Raw genomic sequence first — 18,080 nt, 5'->3', positions numbered from 1 at the left:
TAGCAATTGTGCAAATGGCTTTTTCAAAGTATATTACAGGTGTCAGGGATGGGGGCTGAACAGGACCATGGCCTGTAGGGACAGGAAGTTTTAAACACTCCCCCCCCCCCACTGCAGTCCCAATCCACCCAGCCCCTTGCACCTGTTGGTTTGCAATGGGAGAAAGGCACTATTCCAGGCTGGGACTCCTGGGAGGGGTAGTGGTGGCAAAAGTGGCAAAGTCCCCTACCCCATGTCAGGGTCCCATATTGTATCAGGCCCCTAAATACCTGCAGTTAACTTTCAAAATGCCATTCAGGCAATTGCTAATTGTATGAATGGTATTCACATCTAGCTTGCCCCTGGGCTCTTCCCCATTTGCTTGCACAAAGCTTCAGCAGAAGTGACAATTATATCCAATCTTTATTGAGCATTTGTTTCCATTTCTTTATGGGGGAGATATATGACTAATGACAGGGATGCGGGTGGCGCTGTGGGTTAAACCACAGAGCCTAGGGCTTGCCGATCAGAAGGTTGGCGGTTCGAATCCCTACGATGGGGTGAGCTCCCGTTGCTCGGTCCCTGCTCCTGCCAACCTAGCAGTTCAAAAGCACACAGTGCAAGTAGATAAACAAGTACCACTCTGGCGGGAAGGTAAACGGTGCTTCCGTGCGCTGCTCTGGTTTGCCAGAAGCGGCTTAGTCATGCTGGCCACGTGACCTGGAAGCTGTACGCCGGCTCCCTCGGCCAGAAAAGCGAGATGAGGCCGCAACCCCAGAGTCGTCCGCGGCTGGACCTAACGGTCAGGGGGCCTTTTACCTTTACCCTTTATATGACTAATGAGCATTTGTCCTGGAGTCATCCCAATTTGCCTGTGGGCTGTTTATACATCTTCCCGTTAATCATTTGTCCCTCCCACACTTCAAAATACGTTTCCCCTTCACTTTCCAAACTACAAAAAGGCCTAATTCTTTTTAAAAGTGGTGTAGTTGCACTAGGGCAACAAAGTGCTTTAGTCAACTTTAATTGTGCAGCTCTAAACTTGTGGTATGTGCTTAAATATGTGACAGTCTGGAGACACTCAGATCCTCTGTGCAGTTCACACACACGTGTAATCTAACTAAAGGAAGTACTTTTCTTCTTTAGAATTCTTATTCTCTACATATGCAAATGTATGCCACTGTGAGTAAAACTCATACAATTATATCAGCCAAGATTTCTCTTAATTACACGAAAGCCCTAATAATTAGAGTTAGATTATGTGGTTAGTGAAGCCTTTAATATGGTAGACTTAAAAATCTCACCAAGCTGTCTAAAAACTACGAAGGCTCAATATCTTCACAGGTTTTTAAAGGTGTGTTCACACAACTGGCGAAGGCATGGAGATTCCAGGTAGCTTTTTTTATCATCAGAAGAGTTCCATGCTACTATACTGATGCCATAAGAAAACATGGTTGTGTGAATCAGTCCTAGACAATAACATTAACAGTACAATCCTATGGATGCCTGCTCAGAAGTCCCCTTGTTTTCTGTTGGGCTTACTCTCAGATCAGTGTGTATAGGATTGCAGCCCCAAACTGCAGTCCTTAGCACATTGATTTGGAGCAAGGATCCATTAACATCCATAGGATTTACTTCCACACAGACATGCTTAGGCTTGAGGTTTTTTGGGTGTTTGCCCCCATCTTATAGGAATATTTCATTCCCTCTCTACTTCATGCACGCCAGAAGGACATCATCCTATCCTGTTTTCAGTCTAATCACAGCAAGCTTTTTCACATACCCTCTAACATTATTGCTTAATGAATAGTGGTGATTTTCAAAAGCTGCCAGAAATGACTAACTGAAGCCTTAGTGATACTTTGCAATCTTCTTTCTTTGTAGTCATAAATTTCTCATTGAGAAATTATTAAATACACCTACTACCCCACAAACATTCATCACCTGGAACATTTGTGTGCCTTAAGATGAAATAATAATAAAAAAAGGTTCATTCATCTAATTTGCCTGCCTGATTTTTTTTATTTCTAAAATTGTATGTGTGCTTAGTCTTAGTGGACCACAAACTTTTTTTTCTTTTTTCAACACCAGTGTGGCCATTCACTGCAACATATGTCTGCAATGCACTTCTTGCATTTGAGGAAGTCTATGAAATAAACTCACTTTGCAATAAGCTTGCTACGCTTTAAGGTGCCACAATTATTTGTGTTTCTTTATTTTTTGGAATCATGTTGGTTATACTAGAAAAACCAGTGGCCTCATACTGATGAATGCAATTAATAGTCCCAGATGGCCATGCATGAGCCTCCCAACAGATGCATTCATTAAATCAATGGCACTCAGATGTACATCAGCAACAACGGCAATCTCCCTTGCTGAACTGGAACTCATACATTTTCCCATTAATGATTGCATATAGATGCTATTCAACTCTCTCGCTTTCCCCCAATAAACTGGCTGGCATGTTCCCAATGATTTTGGCAGGACTGGACTATTTTTCCTTCACTTTTCTCCTGTCATTAAAACAAGCTCCTTCAGTTATGTGTAATGCCTCAAGCGTAAGGGAGATGGGTGAAAGTCCTGGATCCAATGATTTCTTAAAAAAAAAAAAAAAAAAGAATTTAAGTTAAACTTTAATTTAACAAGTTTAATACTTGAGTGTAACACACAGCTCTTGTGACTTCCCATTCCCCACCCCTGAGCACTGATCTTTGGAACAACTGGAGTTTTAAGACAATTTCAAACTCCAAAACAGCCACCTAAAGCATCTATACAAATAAAATTAAACTCCCTTTGCTTATATATGGCCATTTTTAAAAATTTAAGTTTGTGCCTAAGTTTTTCACAGTACAGTTGATCAGAAAACCTGCTTTATTTCCCTATTTAAAGGATAGGTGCAAACTTTTTTTTTTAAGTCCCAACCATGAGCGATATATGCATGTGCTTAACTTCCATGTGCAAATCAATGGGACTTAAAAGTGTTGAGCTTTCAGCTGGATTGTGAGGTGTGGTGCCTTTTTCTGCACTGAAAGATGCTTACCACAGAAATGTTCATGTTTGGTGTTCCACTATAATGTGCTTAATGTAGCAGAGACATTGGAGGTGGGGTGTGTGTGTGTGTGTGTGTGTGTGTGTGTGTGTAATATTGCCATCTTGCTCTGTTTGGAAGCTTCCCAGAAATACTTGCTTGGCTCTGTTGGGAAAAGAGTGTTGGACCACGTGGTTCAATCTAGCATAAGCAGTCCTTTCAATACCAGGCATCTGTTCCATCTAAAGAGAAGGACATTTAATCCCAATGAATTCAATGGAAACGTTTCCAAACACAATTCAAAGTGCTGGTGCTGACCTTTAAAGCCCTAAACTTCTTTTGCCCTGTATACCTGAAGGAGTGTATCCACCCCCCATTGTTCAGCCCAGACACTGAGATCCAGCTCTGAGGGCCTTCTGGCAGTTCCCTCATTGCGAGAAGTGAGGTTATATGGAACCAGGCAGAGAGGGCCTTCTCGTTATCAAATGTCAAGGAGATAAACAACTGATTTTTAGAAGACATCTGAAGGCAGCTCTGTATTGGGAAGTTTTTAATGTTTGATGTTTTACTGTGGTTTTATAAATCGTTGGAAGCCGCCAAGATTGGCTGGGGCAACCAAGTCAGATAGGCAGATTATTATTATTATTATTATTATTATTATTAATATTATTATTATTATTATTTTATTATTAACTTAACTACAATCACTAGTTTTAACCCCTTCACAATGAATACGACAGTAAATGCATAACTTTGGATGAACACTCTCTCTCTCTCTCTCTCTCTCTCTCTCTCTCTCTCTCTCTCACACACACACACACACACACATGCCAACAAGGACCTCAAAATATTTTAAATTAAACCTGAATAAACAGTTGTTAAAAATGTTTAACTCTGCAAATTTGAGGTTACTTAACATGAATATACGTTTTGGTTTTCTTAATGGCCACAACAGCCCAGCCAAACTGAGGTATGAGTCAATCTGATTCAAAATGGAACTCAAGTTAGACATGAGAAAAGTCCCATCACATCCCTTTCAATAGGGTTTGGTTGTGACTGATGTTTGCTGAATTGCGCCCACTGTACTATTCCCACAAAAAGATGCAATTCAGCACAGAGGCTTCCTGGCTTACTTCTGTAAATAGGACAATGCCCTTTACCCATAATGGCAAATTTCCATGCACACACAAGACATATAGGTCTGTGACGCTTTCGATTACATCTGTTCTTTTGGCTTGGGGAGGGAAATTTATGTATATATGCTGGGCTATATCCAAGTAACTTGGAGTAGACCCATTTGAACTGAATGCAACATAGTCATAGTCACTACTTTCTATGGGTCTACTCTGAGCAGAACTAACACTGGATGCATTTTGTTATTTTAAAGGCAGGGTAGGGAGACTGATAGCATGTACAGTGTATTCACATAACTGGAAGCCTTCTCTGCCCTGGTTTTAAACTCAGAAGCATAGAGCTAGCACAGTCAACCAGGGAATTATCTCATGGGACTCCCATTAAAATGAATGGGAGTTGTTCAAGAGCACAGTACTATTGAAGACTGCAGATCCCCTTCAGATCAACAATGGATTTCACAATAGAGGATTACGCCTTTGGTTTGTTAATTTTTTTTACTCTGTGGGTGGTGTGATTCTAAATAAAATAAAAGCGCTCTGTGAAGTCATGAAGTCCCAAATGATAGGGTGGGACTTTATGATACATTCTAGTGTAGAGTTTCTCCAACTTTGTTTACGGTGAGCCCTCTTAAAGCTGGAAGCATGCTGCCTACGATTTTCCCAAACAAAGATTATTATTTTTTTAAAAAACCCTACAAAAACAAGCCTGTATAACTTGTGATCCATCATGCTGAATACAGTGCAACAGCTCCAAGATATAGATCTGTAAACTGCAATGATTTAGGTTGCAGTTTGCAAAAATTAGCCTGATGGGTCCTTAGGGTTCATTATGTCTATGGATTTTGCTTTGAGGTTTAGACCTAGCTCTCACACAAGATGCTAAAATCCCTGCCCAGACTGCACCACTTCAGCTTGCTAATGCTGGAATATATGACTAAATTCTCCTACTCACAAACAAACAAAACCCCAGCACATAAAAACTGGTTAGCGAGAAAACCCTGATTAGCATGTAGGTAGATGCTTTGCAGCCACAATTAGCCATGTGAGCCAGCATCTACATTCTGAAGTAGCAAAGACCAGATACGTGCTTACCTTCTCATGCACAGCTTGAGATAATGAGGCCTCTCTCGTTTTCTTTCTTTTATAAAGGATTCCAGACAGAGCATCTCAATCAGCTTATGCTCTGGCTCAGTGAGATGGTTTGAGGGCTCCTGTTTAGAAGCCAGTTCCAAAACTTATGGAAGCCACTATAACTGCATTCATGCTGAAATCAGGCTAACTGAACCATATAGGACTACAGGGCCAGCTTAAATAAGACAGCTTTCTTGGAGTGTATTGCATTTCCATGTAGGAAAGAACATGTAAAGCGCAAGTAGATTGGGACCAAACAGTCTGCATGCTCGCCCCCAATATAAATGCTGTCCATGTAGGAAATCTGTCATTATTTATAGCATTCTCATGGTCTAAACTGCTCATCACAAACCAAACTGTTTCTGGACTGCACTACTACAGGTTTCAGTTATGGGATCACACATTTGAACACTCCATAATAAAATAAAAAATTGGAAAGTAATAGAATGTTAGCATGCCTGCAGAAATGGCTAGACTAGGAGCCATTTTCATCCTAATGGGCTTTTAACACACACACAAACACACACACACATGAGCAGTGCTATTTTTGTAGAAAAGAGGTGCTGGAAGTCACCCTGAACACCTCCCTTGTTCTCTTATAATGGCAATGGCGCCCACTTAAGAGGGGCCAGAACTGAGTTCTGGTCAGTTCTGGCTGGAAAAAAAAAGCCCTGTACTTATGGTCTGCCTAGCCCAGGAACAGTTTTAACCACGATTAGCTATTTGTCTGGACCTGTTCTCGTTCCACTGAAAGATGCCAATAAGAATAGCGCATTGACCACACCCTTTAATGTAGGAAGAAGTATGCAATGCGAGCTTTTAAAAAAGAAATTTGGTTGTTTTTATTTAGATACTTCAATAGGGATTTCAAAACTTAATTTAGGCACCAGTTTATCTTACAAAATTCCTGGCCGTATATACATCCAAAATGCGGCCTGACTGCACTGTAGTTAAGGGGACACGATTTGCTAGGAACTTGTCTTCCAAATATCCCTGTGAAGAAGATGGGAGGAGTACAATGGTACAGCCATGCTGTTCTACAACGCCTATTCATTAAAATAAAATAAAATGTGTTGGAGATGTTTCTTGTGGACTGGGCCCAAAAAGGATCCACCGAGATAGAATCTATACTAGTCTAGAGAGTAAAGAAATGACGAAAGAAGGAAGTGCAGTACTTCAAACTAGGTCTTATGCACTAGATAATCATTGTGTTTGCTCTCAGCAAAGGAGAATCTTTTACATAATTTATAATAATAACAGTGGCTCTAACCTTTGAAAAAATGTGAAGCTACCTTGTGAACCGGATTAGTTGCTTTGATCCAGTTACCTAGGGTGCAGGTTTTGCTTAGTTTTTAAAGGTATATAGTTTTAAATGTTCTAAGGCATTATTATTTTTTTGCATTTTAGATTATACAAAGTGTGCAAGTCGAAACAACTTCAGATAACAAAGTAGTGCAGAGAGGCTTTTACCACTGTTGGACTTTTAATCTAAGGCTGCAGATTTTGACTTTGTTCAGATCCTTAATCAAAAAATAATCTTCTGTACATCGCAAAAATAGGACAAAAACTGTTTTCCTTTAACACTGTTTCTGTTGATAACGCTCACATTCCACAGCAGTCTCCTAAAATGAATTATTATTAATATTTATATAGTGCCATCAGTGTACACGGCACTTTACAAAGTAATATTAAGCAGCAGACAGGTCCCTGCTACAAGGAGCTTAACGAAGGGGTGGAATTTTAAATGGAATTCTGTCTTAATACATAGTAGCAAGAATAATAGGTGAACGATATGAGCTGAAGTCTCTCTCTTTCATCCCTTTGAACAGCTCTAAATTAAGCCTTCCTTTTTATGCCAGTGTTCCAAAAAATAAAATAAATTAATTGCCTTCCCTGTGCTACCTGATTCATTGACATTCTCTAGCAGGCTGAGGGCTAAACCACCCACGATGCCTGAGATTTGTGACCAGATCTCACAATGCACCTTTCTTTCATTTTAAAACAGGTGCAATTGGCTCTGAATTTGATAAGTGCAGCGATGCTGGTGGGGTGTGTGTGTGTGTGTGTGTGTGTTTCCCCTCTCGCCAGTTTCCCAATTTAAATTGCCCTGGAATATGCTTTTAGCCTCACAGAGGGAAATTCCAGTATTCTAGAAGGGCTACGTAAGCCATCTCTAGGGGTTGGGCATTTAGATCAGAGAAATGATAAAGATGAAAACATTAAATGCTTTCCTCTTCCAGCATTGCTATTCAAAACAAGGCTGGAGCCCCTTGCACCTGTTTAAAAGCAAAATGAATGTCATGAGAGTCGATCACGGGTCTCCTGTGTCACTCGTGGCTTTGCCTCCAAAAGAGCATTTTTGGTGAAACTATTAAAATATCTAGACAAGAGTTTAGTCACTATAATCGGAACCTTTTTAATGCAGTATTATTATTTTCAATGCTCACCTGTTGAATTCTGTCAAATATGTGTGTTTTTTTTATAAACCATACTTCAAAGGAGTTTGGGTAACTCTGCTGAAAATTGTGACCATCAGTTAAGGCTGCTTAAAGCATATATAGATATATGTATATATTATGTATTTATATTTAAATAAAAACTTATTATTCAAGCTTCTCAGATTAATTAATCGGTAACACTAAAATGAAACTACTTACAAGAATAACTGGCTGCATGTGTACAAAATAGGATTAGACTGTTTTAAAACAAAATAAAAAATAAATATAAGCCCTGCTTTGCATTAAAAACACAGAACCTGTTTACAAAAAGGAATGTATGAGACGATTTGGACTTTCCTTCTATTCAATATAGCATTTCTATTGTAGTAAAGGAACTGATTTGTTAATTCTACGTTGCAATGACTTTACCAAACATTTTCACTATAGACTTTTTGAAAGCTTTTACAGTAAGAAATTATCAACAAAAAGCAGGCACATTAGTGTACAAAAATGTTGCTGTTGATTCTCTCCCCCCCCCCCCTTGAAAGTGCAGGTTTATCATGTGCATCTTACAAGACCAACAATGGTTTTAACTCTCACTGAATTTTAAACTTAAAACATAAAATCTCCCAGGAATACTGTAAACATAAGAGGCTTGGATCGAAACTGCTCTCGGTCTCTCTTCATGGTTAGAAATATATTTGCTTGAGAGGGAAAGATTCATCCTTACATTTTGTGTGTGTTTTTCTTGTTCTGGCTGGCTTTCTAACGACACAATTTTGTAAATCTTAAAGCTGAGGCTATCATGAAGATTCATTTGAGGGGGGGGGGGCAGGTGTGTGGGTAAGCCAGGCTGATTCATTAAAACAAAGCCAAAAAAATCTGAGCCAAATATGACTGTGTAAACCAACCCTGAAATGTTCGCCATTCAATCAATATCGAAGAGATGGATGAAAAGATTCCACCAGACTAGGGAAAAAGGGGGTAAAATTAAAAGGTACTAAAAGCATCATCCCCAAGTAGGCCCAGCCATCTTTAAGAAACCCAAGAGAAAAATGCACTTTGCTAAAACCTCTAGTATGTAGCTATAGATTTTAGTGATAGAACCAAAAGGAGCAGGAAAAGAGAAATCTCGACAAGGACATATTGGAGAAACCTCCAACAGGTTGCAAAACACTGGCAACTTTCTGAAACTCTGTTCAAGACTTCTCCATCAAAGAGGCGATGAAGAGAAAGTGTGCCTGGTCTTCAGAAAAACGAAGCCAAAGTGGTCTGGACCAATGTTTCAACTTGCCACCAGATCCGCCCCAAGAGCGTGCACCAGCCTTGTCTCATGCTAGGTATCTTACGGGCACCTGCCTCTTTAGACGGAGGGTTCTCGGAGGAGTCCGCACTACTACCACCTGTGGCTTTGGCCTCACCTTGTGCTACTACTGGTCCTGCCAATAAAGTGTTCGTGCTCTGCCCCAATTCGCCTCCTGCTGCCCCTTTCGGTCCAGCAGGCCGATTGTCCAAAGGGCGCTGTCCGGTGGTGCCTAGATGCGGTTGGCACAGGGCTCCCTGGGATAGATTTCCTCGTAGGCCGGGGGCTGCTCGTTGGGCAACGGGTAGCAATACGGGTAGGACACCTGGAGGTCGGGGTCCATGGGCGAGTAGCCCGGCAGCTCGACGGAAGGGTGGCCTCCGCAGTGCACCTCCACGCCCGCCTCGTCGAACACGTGGAAGACCCCGACGTTGATGTACGACACGGCCTGGAAGGCGCAATCGCCCCCGGGGGACACATCGGGGTCTTCGCTGGAGAAGATGGAGCCTTGGCTGGGGCGCTGCGGACGCCGTCCAACGCCGGTGCCACCACCACCGCCCCCGCCCCCGGGACCCCGGCGCCTTCTCCGCCGCCCGCCCGCCACGTGGTGGTCGTGCCGTCGGCGCCGCCGTCGCCGCAGCCCCCGTTGCTGGGCCGCCTTGTAGTTCTTGACCAGCAGCAGGTTGAGCAGCCCCAGCAGGCACTCGAGGGCGTTGAAGATGGTGGAGATGACCAAGCCCCGCTGGTAGTCCCGCAGCTTCTGGCAGCGCAGCGCCGCCGCCGAGCCCTCGGGGCTGCTGCCCGCAGGCCTGGCCCGGGCGGGCGCTGCTCCTCCAACTCCGGCCTGCAGGAGGCAGTAGTGCGAGTACTTCTTCTCCACCAGCGACACCGTGTCGCCGTCGATGACGGCGCCGGCGAAGGCGCTCAGCACGCCCAGCATGAAGACCAGCGCCCCCAGCAGCAGGAAGTTTTGGCGCCCGTTGGCGGGCGCCTTGGGCGGCGCCTGAGGCGGCGCTTGGGAATCCCCGCTCACCGGCACGGCCACCACCTCGCTGCCCGCGTGGCCTCGAGGGGGCGCTGCGCCCGCGCCCTCGGCGGCGCCGCCGCTGTGTCCGGCGTGGTCGTCGGGCTGGCGGCAGCAGAAGAGCGCGGAGCCCAGCAGCGAGAGGCCGGTGGCCAGCAGCAGCCCCGAGTAGAAGGCTCCGGCGGCGCTGCCGAGGCGGAAGGGCTCCCCCTTGAGTTCGGAGCCCAGCGAGAAGCACTTGAGGCCCACGGCGGCGGCGCTCAGCGCGCAGGCGAGCAGGAGGCAGCTGGAGAGCGCGGCGCAGGCTCCCCGGACACTCCACTTCATCCTCCGCGTCTCCTCCGCCGCCTGCGCCTCCTCCTCCTCCTCCTCCTCCGCGCTGCCTCGCCTCGTCCGCCTCCCACCGCCTGCGCCTCCTCCTCCTTCGCCTCCCTCCTGTCCTCATCCTCCCGTGTCCTCCTCGGCGCCGGCGGCCTTTGCCGGGGAGGCGGCCGCCGCGCGCTGCGGGGACATAATGCTGCTGCTGCTGCTGCTGCTGGCGGCGCCAAGAAGGGAGCTGTCCAAATGCTCCGACGACGACGCCGCCGCCGTTGCTCGGGCTCTCGCTGCTACCGCCACAGCGGCCGCCGCTACTGCTGCTGCTTGCCGCCGCCTTCGCCTCTCTGCAGGCAGCCGGCAAGCACGGCTCGCGCGCACGCTTCTCCCTCCCCGCCCCGCTGCCTCCCTCTCTCTTATCCAAGCGGCGGCTGCTGTTGCTGCTGCCGCCGTCTCCCGCGCTCCGCCGCCGCCGCCGCCGCTGCTGGGAGCCAATGAATTATTGATGGCAGCAAGTTCCCGCTCGGAGAGGGGCAGCCACGCGCTCGACGGCAGGGGAGGGGCCGGGCCGGCGCAAGTGGGGTGCGCTGGGATGGCATGGGGGGGGGGGAGAGAGGTTTCTCTCGGTTTCTCCTCTTTGCTGATGCAGACCTCGTGCCACCTCCCTCTCCCCCCCACCCCCCACAAGGGCTCAGTAGCGCCGTCCATTCGCACCAAACCGGGAGGAGCGCGTCGGTGGGCAGGTGGGCAGAAGCGGCGCGCGCGCCGGGGGCGCACTGGAAAGTTGGAGAAAGGTCAGCCCGAAGAGATTTCCTTCGAGGGCACCACGAGTGCCGTCGTTTTTCGCGTCTTCTCCCCCCTCTCCCCTCCCCAAAAAGTGGTAGGTCCGTGCCCCCCCCCCGGCTCCCTTCTTCCACCCCCAACTGAGGTGAGAACTTCGAAGTCTCCTGCACCTGGCAAAGTCCTTCGCGCCCGAAAGGAGGCGCCCGAGTTACCTCAGCGAGAGAGGCTTTCCGCTGGGTTGCAACGAAACGCAGCCCCGGGGAGCGGAGTTAGCTTTGGAAAATAAAAAAAAAGTGGGTGGGCGCGTGGGGAAGGGGGCCTTTTCATTCATCAGTAACATGGTGATGAATCTCCGCTGCCTCCTCAGAGCTACACCTGTAAAGCGGGGCGGGCGGGGGGAGGGAGAGAAGAGGAAAGATTCCCGCCCCTTCGAAGGAGCTCGTGGCATTGTCGTCGCGAGTTATTTTGATACGCGCCGCTGTCATTTTTAGCACCGAACTAACATGCCGGGGGAGGATGTTTTAGAAAAGGGCGAGATGGGATGTAATTTAAGCAACTGGGAAGAAGCGGAAACTGGCGAGCGGCATGAGGCGTCGGGGAAATCGGGGACGGAGGCCGAAAGTGCCGGTGAAGTTTAATAATAATAATAATAATAATAATAATAATAATAATAATAATAATAATAACTTTTATTATTTATTATTAAAATTATCTTCTTATTAGCCCCTGGTGCTCAGGTTGTGCTATCAATGGCTCTCTTCCTTTGCGGTGCATCTCTTGGCTCACTTTCCTCTTGGAGTGGGGGGCACTAGCCCCCCTGAACTCTGTGGGGGTCTTTCTTCGGAGTAAGCATGCATAATATCGGGGTGCACATCTCCCTGGAGTTGCTGGTGACCAAATGATGTTTTATTTACCATCCCTCATTCTTCCTTAAATGATGATGATGATGATGATTTTACTCTTTCCCTATGGCTAATAGCTGTTGCGTGCTCTCCGGCTGGCTGGTGTTTGGCAAGAAATGGATGGAGCAAGAGCGAGCTGGGCTTTGACAGGTGTGCAAGAGAAAGCAAACACCCATGGAGGAGCTTATAAACAGGCTTCTGTCTGGGCTCTGCTGCCCCCCTGAGCATCGGGCTCCAGGGGGAGAGATGTGTGTGCTTGAAAGCAGAGGGAGGCGAGGACCAAGAATTGACTAGAAGGGGCGCTTTCCAAGCATCGCCTGTCAATTAAAAAGGAACTGTGGAATCAACATGGGGAGGTGACCTAAGGCTTTGCGCTCCTGACAGGGTGGCCACGTAGAATCCGCTTTTGCTGCGCTTCGGGACTTGATCTCTTTCCTTCTCCCTCCTCCCTTCGCTTCTCCAGAGATTTTGATCAGGAGCTTCTGCTGCTTAGCAGTCGGCAGAGATCAGCTCAGTCTCTTCGGCACATTCCTTTCCCTTGCTGGGATTAAAAAAAAGGAGAAGATACCAAGCGGTTTTCATACCAGCAATTACTCAGCATGCCGAAGACCTTAAACTCCCTTTAATCCAGTTTCTCATTCACATGGAAGGCAGAACAGGAGGAAGGAATATTCCCCATTAAAGAAGCGGTATATGCAGCCCCTGCTCCACAGTGGGTTCTCTCCCCCCCCAGCATTAACAGCTGATTTTATTTGAGGTTGATTTGCATTTCAAAGCTCACATGCAACGGAGTTGAGTATTTAATAGCTGGCTGTTTATTAGATTTCATTTTAGAAGCCTGCCAAATACTAATACAATGATGACAGACTGACTTCGAGGCTGAATTTCACATTTGGAGTTCAGTCGAAATATCTAATAAAAAAAGTCCACATTCAACAGCTGAATATTACAATTGAAATTTTTCAGACCTATAAAGAAAATATAGCATAGACTGAAGTTTTCAGTCACCAAGAGTTATGCTAAAGGTGCAGAGGGAGATACTACCCATAGAATCATAGAACTGTAGAGGGACCCCAGGGGTCATCTAGTCCCACCCCCAGCAATGCAAGAATCTCAACTAAAGCATCCATGAAATGACCATCCAACCCTCAAAGGAGGGAGAGTCCACCACCTCCTGAGGGAGTCCATTTCACTGTCAAACAGCTCTTATTGCCAGAAAGTTATTCCAGATGTTTAGTTGGAATCTCCTTTCTTGCAACTTGAAGCCATTGGTTTGGACTCTACCCTCCAGAGCAGGAGAAAACATAAGCTTACTCCATCTTCCACGTGGCAGCCCTTTAGATATTTGGAGAGGGCTATCATCTCTCCACTCAGCCTCCTTTTATCCAGGCAGGGTAAAAAACAAACATACCCAACTCTCTCAACTGTTCCTCATAAGGCTTGGTTTCGTTAAGTGCAAGTCAGTTTAAGTAAACCTTAAGTGAGAAGTGACAGCAGCCACGAAATTAAAAGACTCCTGCTTCTTTGGAGAAAAGCAACGACAAACCTAGACAGCATCTTAAAAAGCAGAGACATCACCTTGTCAACAAAGCTCCGTATAGTTAAAGCTATGGTTTTCCCAGTAGTGATGTATGGAAGCGAGAGCTGGACCATAAAGAAGGCTGATCGCCGAAGAATTGATGCTTTTGAATTATGATGCTGGAGGAGACTCTTGAGGATCCCATGGACTGCAAGAAGATCAAACCTATCCATTCTTAAGGAAATCAGCCCTGAGTGCTCACTGGAAGGACAGATCCTGAAGCTGAGGCGCCAGTACTTTGGCCACCTCATGAGAAGAGAAGACTCCCTAGAAAAGACCCTGACGTTGGGAAAGATGGAGGGCACAAGGAGAAGGGGACGACAGAGGACGAGATGGTTGGACAGTGTTCTTGAAACTACCAGCATGAGTTTGACCAAACTGCGGGAGGCAGTGGAAGACAGGAGTGCCTGGCGTGCTCTGGTCCAGGGGGTCACGAAGAGTCGGACATGACTAAACGACTAACAACGAGTGAGAAGTGTATCAATTTTCTATCCCACCTCTATAGTCACCACACTCTTTGCAATCTCTCTCTCTCCTTCCCGCCCACCGCCCTTTTATGTAAAAGTGACCAATACTTGTAGGGGTTTTCTCATCCTACTGTGTGGAATAAACTGTTCCTTCAAAACATGAGAATATAGGTTTCCTTTCAGCTCACAGATTCCTCATTTAGATGCCTTATTCTGTACTGTGCCAGCAGTCTCTCTTTCTCACCACCACACTGCAAACACTTTGTGCTCACACTCTCTCTGGTGCTTTAGCAAATAGTTAAAATGCGCCACCCAAATACGCTACCCCAGTCTCTGAGTGGTGTGAAATTCCAGGTGTTCATTACCCAGTGTTCATTTTTCCTTTTGGGAATGAGGCATGATGGCGACTGTGATGTCTTTATGATATTTACTTTATTTACACACATAGACAGCCTGAGCCTATGATGAAGGGGTTCACAGCATTAACACACCAAGAGGGTCTTCTTTCTCCTGTAGCCACAGCCTTGGATTCAAACAGAAATCAAATATGCTCTGCCTCTCTGGTTTTCTAGCTTGCTGCTTTAGGTGCTAAGAGGAAGGCACGCTTGGCAAACCCTCACTGTGATCAACCAATGTCCCCACTGTGGAAGGACGTGTGGTTCCAGAATTGGCCTCCACAGTCACTTACGGACTCATTGTTAAAACCGTGTTTATGGAAGACAATCTTACTCGGCCACGAGTGTTCGCCAAAGAGAGAGAGACTTTCTACCTCACATAACATAGACTCTCCACTCTATACAGTGGTGCCTCGCAAGACGAAATTAATCCGTTCCGTGAGTCTCTTCGTCTTGTGAAGCACGGCTATTAGCGGCTTAGCAGCTTAGTGGCTATTAGCGGCTTAGCGGCTATTAACGGCTTAGCGGCTTTCAGAAAAAGGAAACAAACTCACAAGAACTCGCAAGACGTTTCGTCTTGCGAAGCAAGCCCATAGGGAAATTCGTCTTGCGAAACGACTCAAAAAACGGAAAACTCTTTCGTCTAGCGAGTTTTTCGTCTTGCGAGGCATTCGTCTTGCAGGGCACCACTGTACTGTGTTTTTTGTCCTTCTAACTATGAGCTGGGGGAGGAGCACCACCCATTTGCCATCTCACAGAGAGCCCCCTCTCCTTTGCTTTCTTAATGGCCCATCACCCAAGCGATTACCTGAACACAGGAAGTTAGCCGGACTTGATTAGCTTTTAACACTAGGGATTAGGGGTGTCTGGCACCCGTAGACTCACAGCAATTCATATATTCTCATGCAGCAGGATGCGTTCATGTTTCTTACTCCCATAAAAGTCCCTGGTTGTAGCAGAGGAGTCTACACACGGCAGCTCCAGGTGACCAGATCATCATCATCATCACCATCACCATCACCTTAAGGTACCAGGATGGGTTTCAACAGTTAAAAGGCAAATGTTTGGCACATTTTATCACTCATGGTGGTCTTGTAGAATAATGAAATAATTATGGGAGATGGTTTATAATGATCTTAAGAAAAATGTTTAAAGGAACCTTTCCTAAAAACCCAGGAGCTTTTCTTCTGGGAATAATAACAATATAAATCCCCCCCCCCAAAAAAATCAAACAACTCTATGGATGTATGTGACTACAGCTGCCCGAATTCTGGTAGCATGAAAGTGGAGAATAGATGCAGTACCATCAAGAGAAGAATGGCACCTTAAAATATTAGACTATATAGAACTGGCCAGCATGACAAACAGATTAAGAAATAAAGACGATAATTTAAAAGAGGACTGGACGTTACATATAGAATACATGGAAACATATTATAACAAGAAAATAAATTTAACAGACTGGGGAAAAAAATATTCAGGAGTACATGTGACAAGGTGGGACAGTGTAAGGTAATGAAAATAACTTAGCAGAATAAGAAAACCCAGTCAAAAAGACAACAGATAGGAAACCAGAGAAAGAGTGGAAGGGGAGTTAAGGCTCATAAGAATCAATTAAAGCAGAGGAATAAGTTACTATTACTATTTACAGTCGTGTGTCTGTAACATACTATGCATCGATGATATGATAAAACAGAAAAACAAATAAATATCTATATCTAACATCTATCCTCATTTATCTATCTATCTATCTATCTATCTATCTATCTATATCTATCTATCTATAAAACAACTATTAAAAGGCAATGTTAAAAGCAGTTTAAAGCAACTTACAATCACAGAAATAGGTTGGCTCCTAAAAATATACCTCTTTGGTGTCAGAAGCCGGGGGAAAGAGGCGTTACTAAGTCATTTTGTGCATGAACCATGATAGGTACACCTGCCACTTGGGAAATGATCATCTGTATTTGAGCTAGTGCCAATATGGTATGTAAGATATAACTGCAGCACCAGCATTGTCTGTTTAGCAATAGCCAACCAAATGCCTCTAGAAGCAGGTCATGAAGCTGATGAATCTCCCTCTTTTGTCTGCTGTATCTGGAAATTTACAAATGTAACCTGGCTGCAACAAAATGTTGCAGTGTGGCTTCTTTTGAGTCTTCCAGCCATAACATGTTCCAGGATTCTCTGTTCCATTCTGGCATTCCATGGCCACTGAACATGCTCAGTCCTCACTGGGTTGTCGTTTCTTTATGTGCATGTGTGTGAGGGTTGCCGAAATATTTTTATTTCTTTATTTTACTTCCCCAAACTTTGGGTTTCACAAAAAAAACCCAAATAAATCTGCAACCTCCCTCTTATTTCTCAGTATCCCCTTTTTAGTTCTGTTGGCACTCACCACCTTGAATTCACTATTATAACTTCACTATTATAATTTTGTTTAACTATTATGGATGAAAGCTGCTGTATGCCTATCTTCCGTGAATCTGGCTAATCCCTCCCCCCCTTTCCCTTTTTAAAACTGAAGCCATTTAAACAGTGTGCACCAGCAGTAAATCCAGGAAGTCTACAAAGTGCAAAGAAATACTTTTCTTCTGTCTTGTGTCCAGTGGATCAAATTCCAGTAAACTACAAGAAATGCATTTTTACCTAGATATAATTATTATAAACCCCTGTCAATCCTTCTTTAGCCATATTACACCCCCAACTAAAAATATCCACATCCTTTAGCACCAGCTTGAACCTTTAGTTGTAGTTTTCTTTGCTACCTTTTTAGGTCTGGAAGATCCTTTTTGAAACAAATCTTTCAGAAGAGCCTTATATATAATACCCTGAATGGGGCTGGATCAAATATTGGCATAGTTTCTGTTATGGCACTTGCTGTTCTGTTTTCAGTCCCTTTCTTGACAAACCACTGGCTTTAAATTTGCTTTTTTCATTGCCAGTGCACCCAGTCACACACTCCCGGCGTGGTTTGCTGTTATAGGCACGCTCCTGGAAATCTTCCTCCATCTTCCTGCACGAGCAATCAATTTGGAGACCTCATGAGATAGAGTTGTTCTCTTAGTGGCAATTCTTCAGGATATATTTTCACAGCTGATTCCAGCGGGAGGCTGCTCCTTGTCAGAGCCTTGCTGCTTGTAATCACGCCTGGGAACATATCCCCAGAGAAAAGCAAACATGCTGATTGTACTGAGGACTGTATTTGGAAGCATCTTCAGTGAATGAAAGGGCAATGAGAAAGCAGTAGAGATCTCTCCCCATCTCTCTCTCTCTCTCTCTCTCTCTCTCTCACACACACACACACACACAGCAAATTGGCTAGAGTGCTTCCTGCAACATTTTCAGTTCAGTGATACTGATGGTGGGTGAAATAGGTTCTAACAAACTGCATATAAAATACAGCACTTAAAAAGCAGGGGTTCTTAAATTGTAGCCTCTGTGAGCTCCAGCTCACAATGAAAATAGCGGCATGGTGTTGTTGGTTTCTGCTTTCCTTCACTGTGCAGCGAAAGGGCTTGTCACGAGACAGGTGTTTACATTCCACAGTCTGTACTGTTGGAGTTTCTCACGGGAAAGGGAGACTGGATGTGACGTACACTG

The 18,080-nt window shown here is 45.1% G+C and overlaps 1 protein-coding gene across 1 annotated transcript; it reads right to left on the bottom strand.

Moving 5' to 3' along the window:
- Positions 1 to 6,088: 6,088 nt before the first annotated feature.
- On the bottom strand, positions 6,089 to 13,637 carry TMEM271 (transmembrane protein 271). Its single transcript, XM_080986931.1, has 2 exons — positions 12,094 to 13,637; positions 6,089 to 11,210 (listed from the first exon to the last, which is right to left on the bottom strand). Exon 2 carries the CDS (start codon positions 10,361 to 10,363, stop codon positions 9,245 to 9,247), a length of 1,119 nt encoding a protein of 372 aa, XP_080843057.1. The 5' UTR covers positions 10,364 to 11,210; positions 12,094 to 13,637; the 3' UTR covers positions 6,089 to 9,244.
- Between the last annotated feature and the right edge of the window lie 4,443 nt (positions 13,638 to 18,080).

This window comes from Podarcis pityusensis (assembly GCF_964106645.2).
Source record: "Podarcis pityusensis genome assembly, chromosome: 17".
Classification (NCBI taxonomy): Eukaryota; Metazoa; Chordata; class Lepidosauria; order Squamata; family Lacertidae; genus Podarcis; species Podarcis pityusensis.
The sequence above is the reverse complement of the archived record's forward strand: the minus strand, read 5'-3'. Positions and strand labels throughout refer to the sequence as shown.